General features: G+C 44.8%; 1 protein-coding gene and 1 long non-coding RNA gene across 2 annotated transcripts in view; one reads left to right on the top strand and one right to left on the bottom strand.

The window, feature by feature from the left end:
* wnt5a (wingless-type MMTV integration site family, member 5a) overlaps positions 1 to 3,849 on the top strand; it is a 24,672-nt gene extending 20,823 nt beyond the window's left edge. Inside the window, exon 5 of the mRNA XM_024405823.2 lies at positions 1,524 to 3,849. Coding sequence (XP_024261591.2) covers positions 1,524 to 1,982 — 459 coding nt within the window. The 3' untranslated portion in view covers positions 1,983 to 3,849. The remainder of the gene's footprint in view (positions 1 to 1,523) is intronic.
* On the bottom strand, positions 3,678 to 4,026 carry LOC121840459. The gene is made up of 2 exons (XR_006079652.1): positions 3,892 to 4,026; positions 3,678 to 3,841 (listed from the first exon to the last, which is right to left on the bottom strand). It is a non-coding gene; the product is annotated as an uncharacterized LOC121840459 (long non-coding RNA).
* Between the last annotated feature and the right edge of the window lie 8,474 nt (positions 4,027 to 12,500).

Below are 12,500 nucleotides of genomic sequence, written 5' to 3'. Positions count from 1 at the left end.
CACTGTACTGCTACTGCATACTAATTCTAATGTCACACACACCCTGACTAACTGAAGCACTGTACTGCATACTTATTCTAATGTCACACACACCCTGACTAACTGAAGCACTGTACTGCATACTTATTCTAATGTCACACACACCCTGACTAACTGAAGCACTGTACTGCATACTTATTCTAATGTCACACACACCCTGACTAACTGAAGCACTGTACTGCATACTTATTCTAATGTCACACACACCCTGACTAACTGAAGCACTGTACTGCATACTTATTCTAATGTCACACACACCCTGACTAACTGAAGCACTGTACTGCATACTTATTCTAATGTCACACACACCCTGACTAACTGAAGCACTGTACTGCATACTTATTCTAATGTCACACACACCCTGACTAACTGAAGCACTGTACTGCATACTTATTCTAATGTCACACACACCCTGACTAACTGAAGCACTGTACTGCATACTTATTCTAATGTCACACACACCCTGACTAACTGAAGCACTGTACTGCATACTTATTCTAATGTCACACACACCCTGACTAACTGAAGCACTGTACTGCATACTTATTCTAATGTCACATACACCCTGACTAACTGAAGCACTGTACTGCATACTTATTCTAATGTCACACACACCCTGACTAACTGAAGCACTGTACTGCATACTTATTCTAATGTCACACACACCCTGACTAACTGAAGCACTGTACTGCATACTTATTCTAATGTCACACACACCCTGACTAACTGAAGCACTGTACTGCATACTTATTCTAATGTCACACACACCCTGACTAACTGAAGCACTGTACTGCATACTTATTCTAATGTCACACACACCCTGACTAACTGAAGCACTGTACTGCATACTTATTCTAATGACACACCACTCAAAGGAGGAAAACAAGTCCATCTCCACCTACTTCTGCTGTCCTGAAGTTGATTCCTAATGACAGGAGTGAGGGAAGGGAAGACGGAGGGGAGAGAGAGATAATCCAGGTCAATCCGATGGGGCGTAGGACCGTATCACTTGATCATCTGTGTAACAGCTCTGCCTCTTCTCTGAAGCCTGTCTTTTGATCTGTGTGAGATGGTGTCATGACGGCTCGTGGAGCTCTTCCTGTAGTTCATTCCTCAAAGGAATCAGCTCGCCAGACCGTGTTTCTTTCACATCTCTTCTGACTGGTAGAAATGAGCGGACAGGGTTCTGTTCTGCCGACAGTGTGGGCCATAGAGGGCATCATGTACTTCTCCCTAATGACATAACGTCTGTGAAGATCTGATGCATGATAGATTCACACATACAGTAAAGCACGTGTACAGTACTGCCAGTTTGACATTTTTAGATGAAACTTATCTGTTCTCTGCTTTCTCTTAGTCCAGTGTAGTCTCTCTCTAGTTGGTGATAATAATCAGTCTGTCCTGTCCCCCTCTCTCTCTAGTTGGTGATAATAATCAGTCTGTCCTGTCCCCCTCTCTCTCTACCTCTCCTTCTCTCCTCTCAGACTGTGTCAGACCTGGCCCATGTCTCCTGTAAGTGCCATGGTGTGTCGGGCTCCTGCAGTCTGAAAACGTGCTGGTTGCAGCTGGCAGACTTCCGCAAGGTGGGCGAGACCCTGAAGGAGAAGTACGACAGCGCCGCCTCCATGAAGCTCAACTTGCGTGGCAAGCTGGTACAGCGGGACAGCAAGTTCAACCCCCCCACCAGCCATGACCTGGTCTACATCGAGTCCAGCCCAGACTACTGTCTGTCCAACCAGAGCACAGGCTCCCTGGGTACTGTAGGCAGGCTGTGCAATAAGACCTCGGAGGGCATGGATGGCTGTGAGCTGATGTGCTGTGGCCGGGGCTATGACCAGTACAAGGCCCAGATTGTGGAGCGATGCCACTGCAAGTTCCACTGGTGCTGCTATGTCAAGTGCAAGCGCTGCACCAAAACCGTGGACCAGTTCGTCTGCAAGTGAGGAGGAGGAGGAGGAGGAGGAGGAGGAGGATGGGAAGAGTGTGTGTTCGTGCAAGTGTGCATGCGTGTGTGTATCCAGAGAGGCGGAACGAAGGAGGCGAAGAGAGGAAGAAAGAAAAAGAAAAAACTATATAAATTATATTTATAGAGTTAAACAATTATACCGTTGCAGAAGACTGATACTTTCTTTTCCATGTCGTAGTTCTAAAACATGTTATGCCTTCTGAAACCGAAAATACAGTGAAATATTTATTTTCTGACATTATTTTTGCCCGATCATCCAAAGCTCATTTTTAATTAATCCCCAGGCCTGGAGATCAGCAGTCATTCTTTTTTTAAACTTTCAATATGACCTATAACAAGGTTCCCCAATAGGTGGTTCCCCACAGGTGATTTTATTTGCCCCCCTTTCTGAGCAAAACAAAAGACAAATTATAATTTTCATTGTTGAATTTAAGACTGTAAAAATCACTGGGAAATCAGCGCAAAGTTATTTTTAATTTAGGAAATCTATTCCCAAGTATTCCGACGCATAAATAGAGAGAAATGTGATTATATTCCAATGTAATCAGGGTTTGAAATTATTCTGTTTTTGCCAAGTACTGTATCTTTTTTGGATTCTTGCGGTCAATTTGCAGTGTACAAATTATTTATAACTATGTCTGCCCCCTCGACCATCCGCTCAAGGAAAAATCGTCCACGGCTGAATGTAATTGGGGACCACAGTCCTATAGCTTATATTTGACTAGTCCATTGGGTCACCATGACTGTGAAACGGGAGCTTCTCTCATGTTTCATAACACTAGATGAGTTAAATGTTGTGGTTGATGGAGAACGCTGAATGCCCACAGTCTTAGCTGCCGGTAAGAGGGGAATGTTTACTTCCATAGTTATGTCACTACAGGGTGGTTAGACCTAAATCAGACCCCCAGTGAACATGGTTAAGTCATTGGCCCCATCCTAAACCCTAGTCCCTTATGTTGCCTCTGTCTAAACCAAACAAGGGCCTAGGAAAGTGGGAGTGATTTGGTTTGGGGTTAGTTCCATCCTGTAATGTATCCCACAAAGCCTAGATCTTCCCAGGTGCCCCAGCTAGTCCTCCCAAACACATTCAGCATATGCACTTTGACCCCGAGGCCTTACCCCGTCTGTATGATTTGTTTGTTTTGAGCTACAGTGTCTGTAATATACCATATTATAGTCTACTTTCTCCATATTAAAACCCATATCCACTTAACATATAACATGCTACTTTCATGGTTTAAATATACAGTATATGGGCAATGTTGTGGTCATGATGGTGAAATCCCACATGTTCTATATGGTATATAGTAGGTCTAACCAACCAATCACTTATTAAATTCTATGTATTTATTTTCTTTTATCCAAATCTCTTAAGCTTCCAGATAGCGCTGTGGGTTTTTCCTATTTCAATAAATCCATTTAAATCCTACACTTTGTTACATACAATATTTTCAGGTTACTTATCATTTGTTTTCACATTTTTAAGGATATGTCACAGATTTAATTTGGTTCCGTGGCATTGTTTTTGTAAAGGGAATTGCCCTTTGTTCTTAAACACCTGCTCATTGTGTTACCCCTGTCCAAGACTTCACAGACGGTTCTAGCCTTTGCTTGTTGCCACAAACTTGTTAATATCCCTCAGCTCCTCCCCACTAGCCCTGTGATCATCTTCATTAGAACATTGTTCCTATATGTTATCAATCCAAACTGTATATTTATTCTCTTCGCAATTCATTGAGATTTGCAAAACATATTTCTTATAGCTGTTATTTTGTTTGTTTCTTTTTTAAATTGGATCGATGTGCTACTTTGTTTCAATAAATATTCTACGTAAACCTGCTGAACAGTTGTAACTTTCAATACAGATCTACTCCGGTACAGTAAACCTGCTGAACAGTCGTAACTTTCAATACAGATCTACTCCGGTACAGTAAACCTGCTGAACAGTTGTAACTTTCAATACAGATCTACTCCGGTACAGTAAACCTGCTGAACAGTTGTAACTTTCGATACAGATCTACTCCGGTACAGTAAACCTGCTGAACAGTTGTAACTTTCGATACAGATCTACTCCGGTACAGTGTAGTTAAATTCAACTCCACATTTGAAACTAAATTTGTATTTAGAACATTTGAAACCTTGTCTATATTTCCCTCTACCCTGAGGCTTGGCGAGAAATCGACTGTTATTGTGTGTACAGAATTAATGTAGGGAAGATTTGTCTATTTGTATATTATTTTATTATGAACTATGAGTTGTCTACTTTTGACGTAGTAGGAGACATTTGATTTTAAAAGTTAATAATATGATCAAATCAAACATGTCATTAAATAAACACATCTGGAACCTTCATTAGGAGTTTGATTCCTGGAATCCCTCAGTTAACTCCTGTTAGAGGCAGTAGGAGCTGAGAGAGAGTTATGGAGAGGAGAAAGGCAGTATGAGCTGAGAGAGAGAGTTATGGAGAGGAGAAAGGCAGTAGGAGTTGAGAGAGAGTTATGGAGAGGAGAAAGGCAGTAGGAGCTGAGAGAGAGTTATGGAGAGGAGAAAGGCAGTATGAGCTGAGAGAGAGTTATGGAGAGGAGAAAGGCAGTATGAGCTGAGAGAGAGAGTTATGGAGAGGAGAAAGGCAGTAGGAGTTGAGAGAGAGTTATGGAGAGGAGAAAGGCAGTAGGAGTTGAGAGAGAGTTATGGAGAGGAGAAAGGCAGTAGGAGTTGAGAGAGAGTTATGGAGAGGAGAAAGGCAGTAGGAGTTGAGAGAGAGTTATGGAGAGGAGAAAGGCAGTAGGAGTTGAGAGAGAGAGTTATGGAGAGGAGAAAGGCAGTAGGAGTTGAGAGAGCAGGGGAGGGCAGGCAGAGGAGTTGTCTGTCAGTGACCCATAGAGTCCAAGAGCATCATAGATCTATCCATGGAGGACCAGGGGCCAGGGATGGGTCAGTCTGAAAGGGAGATACATGCCTGGGCTATTGAGACTGGGCAGGGTGGGAATGCTGAAGAGGATAGCGCGTGCTTTACAGGGATTTGAAACAGTTGAACTAGTGCCATTATAATGTTAACAGCCCTGACACTAACTAATATTTACACTGGTAAAATGATCGACTTTAGAATCACATCCCGTGTGTGTGTGTGTGTGTGTGTGTGTGTGTGTGTGTGTGTGTGTGTGTGTGTGTGTGTGTGTGTGTGTGTGTGTGTGTGTGTGTGTGTGTGTGTGTGTGTGTGTGTGTATGCGTCCACATGAAGATCTGTGGCACTGGCAGAATGTGTTACGGCATGTTTTCATTTCTGATTGGTGTCATAAAGGCCAACGAGACAGGGAGGGAGGGAGGGAAACAGGGAGGGAGTGAAAGAGTGTTACTGTAAGGAGAGGCTGAGGCCAAATTGAATTTTTCCATCTTTGACCCCCTTTCAACAGCATGGTTTCTATATGAAATCAGACTTCAACTCTGGGCTCCTTATGCATGACAGCCAGATAACAGCAACCACAGTAGGGTTCTTGACTAGGAGCAAACACACACACACACACACACACACACACGCACACACACACACACACACACACACACACACACACACACACACACACACACACACACACACACACACACACACACACACACACAAGCACACACAAGCACGCGCACACACACACAGGTGCATAGTGGATAGACACACTCATGATCCCCACAAGTGTACAGCTGCCCAAAAGCCCCGTATACTCAGACATACACACCTGGGGTCTCTAGTCAGTCTGTAGGACTCCAGTGGACTCTAGTCAGTCTGTAGGACTCCAGTGGTCTCTAGTCAGTCTGTAGAACTCCAGTGGTCTCTAGTCAGTCTGTAGGACTCCAGTGGTCTCTAGTCAGTCTGTAGGACTCCAGTCGTCTCTAGTCAGTCTGTAGGACTCCAATGTTATCTGTCCTTTCAGATTTCTTTCTCCACAATGACTTAAACTCAACTCTGGACCTCGAAGCCAGTTGTACTGCATTTTTCATTGTTCCCTTCTAATCAGGGACTGCTTTACGGTGGGTGCTGTTCATCATGAGGTAGAACAGAAAACCAGCAGGCTCTGGACCTCATAGGGAGTCTAGACCCAGCAGAGAGAGAAAGTGTATACAGAGAGTGCATATAGCAGCAGTGAACTAGCTCGATAGATATACAGGGCTGGGTGTTGCTAATATGATTTGGTTGGTATAAACATAACAGCAAGAGCCCTATTCAGACCTCTCCTCCTTTCCACTCCACTCCACTCCACTCCTCCCAACTCCACTCCTCCCCACTCTTCTCTACTCCTCTCCACTCCTCCTCTCCTCCTCGTGCCATTTCTCCCCACTCCACTCCACTCCTCCCAACTCCACTCCTCCCCACTCTTCTCCACTCCTCTCCACTCCTCTCCTCCTCGTGCCATTTCTCCCCACTCCACTCCTCCCCACCCCACTCCCCTTACTCCTCCTCTCCACTCCTCCTCTCCACTCCTCCTCTCCACCTCGTGCCTCTTCTCCCTTCTCCACTCCCCTCCCCTCCTCTCCTCCTCTCCTCCTCTCCTCCTCTCCTCTTCTCCCTCTCCCTCCTCCCCTCCTCTCCTCCTCTCCTCCTCTCCTCCTATCCTCTTCTCCCCTCTCCACTCCTCCCCTCCTCCTCTCCTCCCCTCCTCATCTCCCCTCTCCACGCCTCCCCTCCTCTCCTCCCCACTCCACTCCCCTGCTCTCCTCCTCGCCTCCTCCCCTCTCCTCTACTTTCCCCTCCCTCTGTATCTCTCCTGCTCTCCTCCTCGCCTCCTCCCCTCTACTCTCCCCTCCCTCTGTATCTCTCTGCTCTCCTCCTCGCCTCCTCCCCTCTCCTCTACTCTCCCTTCCCTCTGTATCTCTCTGCTCTCCTCCTCGCCTCCTCCCCTCTCCTCTACTCTCCCCTCCCTCTGTATCTCTCTGCTCTCCTCCTCGCCTCCTCCCCTCTCCTCTACACTCCCTTCCCTCTGTATCTCTCTGCTCTCCTCCTCGCCTCCTCTCCTCTACTCTCCCCTCCCTCTGTATCTCTCTGCTCTCCTCCTCGCCTCCTCTCCTCTACTCTCCCCTCCCTCTGTATCTCTCTGCTCTCCTCCTCACCTCCTCCCCTCTCCTCTACTCTCCCTTCCCTCTGTATCTCTCTGCTCTCCTCCTCGCCTCCTCCCCTCTCCTCTACACTCCCCTCCCTCTGTATCTCTCTGCTCGCCTCCTCCCCTCTTCTCTACTCTCCCCTCCCTCTGTATCTCTCTGCTCTCCTCCTCACCTCCTCCCCTCTACTCTCCCCTCCCTCTGTATCTCTCTGTCTATGTATTCGTCTCCCATTTCCAGATGATACGGGTGTGTGTGCATGTTTACCCTGTCATTCTGCCGCTGGTGAAAGTGAGATAAGGAGAGCAGCGGGCTACACACAGGCTTTAAAGGGTTCACAGCAAGAGCACTTCCCCTCTGGGCGACACAAACACACACACTCCTAGTCTGATCTACTGTGATAGAAGGACATGCAGGTTAGACACTAATCTGTCTTTGATGTCTGCTGAATACTGTTTATCTAAGAACAAGAACAGCCTCACATCGCACATCTAACGTCTACAGTAACATCTACAGTAACATCTAACATCTACAGTAACACCCAACATCTACAGTAACATCTAACATCTACAGTAACATCTAACATCTACAGTAACACCTAACATCTACAGTAACATTTAACATCTAACATCTACAGTAACGTCTAACATCTACAGTAACATCTAACATCTACAGTAACATCTAACATCTACAGTAACACCTAACATCTACGGTAACATCTTACATTTAACATTACTGTAACATCTGACATCTACAGTAACATCTACAGTAACATCTAACATCTACAGTAACATCTAACACCTACAGTAACATCTAATATCTACAGTAACATCTAACATCTAAAGTAACATCCAACATCTACAGTAACGTCTAACATCGACAGTAACATCTAACATCTATAGTAACATCTAACATCTACTGTAACATCTAACATCTACAGTAACATCTAATATTTAACATTGACAGTAACATCTAACATTTAACATCTACAGTAACATCTAACAACTAACATCTACAGTAACATCTAACATCTACAGTAAGATCTCACATCTACCGTAAGATCTGACATCTACAGTAACATCTAACATCTACAGTAATATCTAACATCTACAGTAACATCTAACATCTACCGTAAGATCTGACATCTACAGTAACATCTAACATCTACAGTAATATCTAACATCTACAGTAACGTCTAACATCTCACATCTACAGTAACATCTAACATATACTGTAAAATCTAACATCTACAGTAACATCTAAAGTAACGTCTAACATCTCACATCTATAGTAACATCTAACATATACTCTAACATCTAACATCTAACATCTACAGTAACGTCTAACATCTACAGTAAGATCTCACATCTACAGTAACATCAACAGTAACATCTAACATCTCACATTTACAGTAACATCTAACATGTACTGAAACATCTCACATCTACAGTAACATCTACAGTAACATCTAACATCTCACATTTACAGTAACATCTAGAGTAACATCTCACATCTAACATCTCTTTCTCTTCTTTCTGTCTCTGTCTTTCTGTCTCTCTTTTTCTTTCTGTCTCTTTCTCACCTTCTTTCTGGCTCTTTCTATCTTTTCTGTCTCTTTCTCTCCTTCTTTCTGTCTGTCTCTCTCTCTCTCTCTCTCTCTCTGTCTCCTTTCTCTCTCTCTCTCTCTGTCTCCTTTCTCTCTCTCTCTCTCTGTCTCCTTTCTCTCTCTCTGTCTTTATCTGCTGTTTTACACTGATTCCCACTGTATCTCCATTCATGCCAGAGGCGTTTGTGTTTTACACTGATTCCCACTGTATCTCCATTCATGCCAGAGGCGTTTGTGTTTTACAGTTGAAATGTGTGTGTGTTTTACTGCTGTGTTGTGTACAGTATGAAGAGAGCAGGCCCAGGGAAACAGAGAGCAGGCCCAGGGAGACAGAGAGCAGGCCCAGGGAAACAGAGAGCAGGCCCAGGGAGACAGAGAGCAGGCCCAGGGAGACAGAGAGCAGGCCCAGGGAGACAGAGAGCAGGCCCAGGGAAACAGAGAGCAGGCCCAGGGAAACAGAGAGCAGGCCCAGGGAAACAGAGAGCAGGCCCAGGGAAACAGAGAGCAGGCCCAGGGAAACAGAGAGTAGGCCCAGGGAAACAGAGAGCAGGCCCAGGGAAACAGAGAGCAGGCCCAGGGAAACAGAGAGCAGGCCCAGGGAAACAGAGAGCAGGCCCAGGTAAACAGAGAGCAGGCCCAGGGAAACAGAGAGCAGGCCCAGGGAAACAGAGAGCAGGCCCAGGGAAACAGAGAGCAGGCCCAGGGAAACAGAGAGCAGGCCCAGGGAAACAGAGAGCAGGCCCAGGGAAACAGAGAGCAGGCCCAGGGAAACAGAGAGCAGGCCCAGGGAAACAGAGAGCAGGCCCAGGGAAACAGAGAGCAGGCCCAGGGAAACAGAGAGCAGGCCCAGGGAAACAGAGAGCAGGCCCAGGGAAACAGAGAGCAGGCCCAGGGAAACAGAGAGCAGGCCCAGGGAAACAGAGAGCAGGCCCAGGGAAACAGAGAGCAGTCCCAGGGAAACAGAGAGCAGGCCCAGGGAAACAGAGAGCAGAACTCTGGTGATGCTCACAGCCTTTCATGTGGTTTCCATCCGTTCTGCTTTAGTCTGATTAACATTCCACCGAGGTTCTTAAACATAATTACATGACAAGTTGTGCTTTTCTAAAACAATGCAGCTGGCTAATGTTAGGCAATCTCGTCCTTGCTATTCTGGTGAAACACACACATCCACGCGCGCACACCCACACACATTAACACACACACACCCATGCACACACATGCACGAAGGCTCACACACACACACATTAACACACACACACCCACGCACACACATGCACGAAGGCTCACACACACACACACACCACCTCAGTAAACTACAATACCGGTGAAGCTGATATGAACTCTAATGTTAAAATCCAAGCAGTCACAGTAGTGGTAGTCCTGGCAACGCTCAGAGACAGAAGACAGACCTTGTGAAGTCACAATAATGTGAAAACAAATCTGTTACTCTGCAGTAGTGAGGAGGATTGGACAGGGCAGAATGTAGAGGGTATACTGCAGAGCAGTGTGTGGTTAGGATTTATCTTAGAAGTGTAGTGTGGTGGGTGTATGTAGTGTGTCAAGATATAACAGTGAGTACATAATGTTTCAAATAGTCTGGACTCTGATACCACATAAACCATGGGGTTATTATTGACAATCTGAAATATAAAATGCTGCTGAACATTCCATATTCTGAACATTCCATATTCTGAACATTCCATATTCTGACAATTCCATATTCTGCATGACAGATTCATGTAACATTGTTACTGTCCCCTGCTGAGCAAGTCTTACATCTCCCTTCACATCACCCCCCTGCTACTGTCCCCTGCTGAGCAAGTCTCACATCTCCCTTCACATCACCCCCCTGCTACTGTCCCCTGCTGATCCAGAAAAAGCAGTAGTACTACTGACTAAACAGATGACACATATCAGGAGATGTTGCAACACGTTATGAAACATACTAGGGAAGGTTCTGACTTGTTTATGACGTTGTGATTAAAGGTTCATAGAGGCGTTATGGTGGCGAGTACTAAACCAGTGTTCAGCATCCATTCCAGTGTACCAGGGGAACAACATACTGTATACTAGTAGTATAAACAAAGCACATGGTTGTCTGGTTGAAACAGCACTGAAAACCACAACGGGGTGAGTCTGGTCTGAACTCCAGTATCCTCATCGTTCCCTGACGTGAGAGCATATTCACCTGCAGAGGATCATCAAACACAGCAGCCCAATAACGAGACACACTCACTAACAAACAGACCGTCAGGCCTACTAACGGAATCCTTTCATACAGTTGACGTCAGAAGTTCACGTACACCTGAGCCAAATACATTTAAACTCAGTTCTTCAATTCCTGACATTTAATCCTAGTAAAAATTCCATGTCTTAGGTCAGTTTGGATTACCACTTTATTTTAAGAATGTGAAATGTCAGAATAATAGTAGAGAGAGAATCATTTATTTCAGCTTTTATTTCTTTCATCACATTCCCTGTGAGTCAGAAGTTTACATACTCTCAATTAGTATTTGGAAGCATTGCCTTTAAAATGTTTAACTTGGGTCAAACGTTTTGGGTAGCCTTCCACAAGCATCCCACAATAAGTTGGGTGAATTTTGGCCCATTCCTCCTGACAGAGCTGGTGTAACTGAGTCAGGTGTGTAGGCCTCCTTGCTCGCACACGCTTTTTCAGTTCTGCCCAAAAAATGTTCTATAGGATTGAGGTCAGGGCTTTGTGATGGCCACTCCAATACCTTGACTTTGTTGTCCTTTAGCCATTTTGCAACAACTTTGGAAGTATGCTTGGGGTCTATCTTGAGATGTTGCTTCAGTATATCCACATAATTTTCATCCCTCATCATGCCATCTATTTTGTGAAGTGTACCATTTCCTCCTGCAGCAAAGCACCCCCACAACATGATGCTGCCACCCCCATGCTTCACGGTTGGGATGGTATTCTTCGGCTTGCAAGCCTCCCCCTTTTTTCCTCCAAATATAGCGATGGTCATTATGGCCAAACAGTTCTATTTTTGTTTCATCAGACCAGAGGACATTTCTCCAAAAAGTATGTTCTTTGTCCCCATGTGCAGTTGCAAACCGTAGTCTGGCTTTTTTATGGCAGTTTTGGAGCAGTGGATTCTTCCTTGCTGAGCGGCCATTCAGGTTATATAGAACTTGTTTTACTGTGGATATAGATACTTTTGTTCCTGTATCCTCCAGAATCTTCACAGGGTCCATTGCTGATGTTCTGGGATTGATTTGCACTATTCGCACCAAAGTACGTTCATCTCTAGGAGACAGAACACGTCTCCTTCCTGAGCGGTATGACGGCTGCGTGGTCCAATGGTGTTTATACTTGCTTTCTATTGTTTGTACAGATGAATGTGGTACATTCAGGCATGTGGAAATTGCTCCCAAGGATGAACCAGACTTGTGGAGGTCTACATTTTTTTCTGAGATCTAGGCTGATTTCTTTTGATTTCCTATGATGTCAAGCAAAGAGGCACTGAGTTTGAAGTTAGGCCTTGAAATACATCCACACCTCCAATTGACTCAAATGACCTACTGGAATTCTGATGAATTCCAGTGAATTATAAGTGAAATAATCTGTAAACAATTGTTGGAAAAATGACTTGTGTCATGCACAAAGTAGATGTCCTAACTGACTTGCCAAAACTATAGATTGTTAACAAGAAATTTGTGGAGTGGTTGAAAAAATATTTTTAATGACTCAGTGTATGTAAACCTCCGAAATCAATTATATATATTTTATGAAAGGCTTTACAGTGTTATGTCAGTGAGAAAAATGATATTAAT

This window comes from Oncorhynchus tshawytscha, linkage group LG22, assembly GCF_018296145.1.
Source record: "Oncorhynchus tshawytscha isolate Ot180627B linkage group LG22, Otsh_v2.0, whole genome shotgun sequence".
Lineage (NCBI taxonomy): Eukaryota > Metazoa > Chordata > Actinopteri > Salmoniformes > Salmonidae > Oncorhynchus > Oncorhynchus tshawytscha.
Note: the sequence above shows the minus strand (reverse complement) of the source record. Positions and strands in the feature narration are given on the sequence as shown.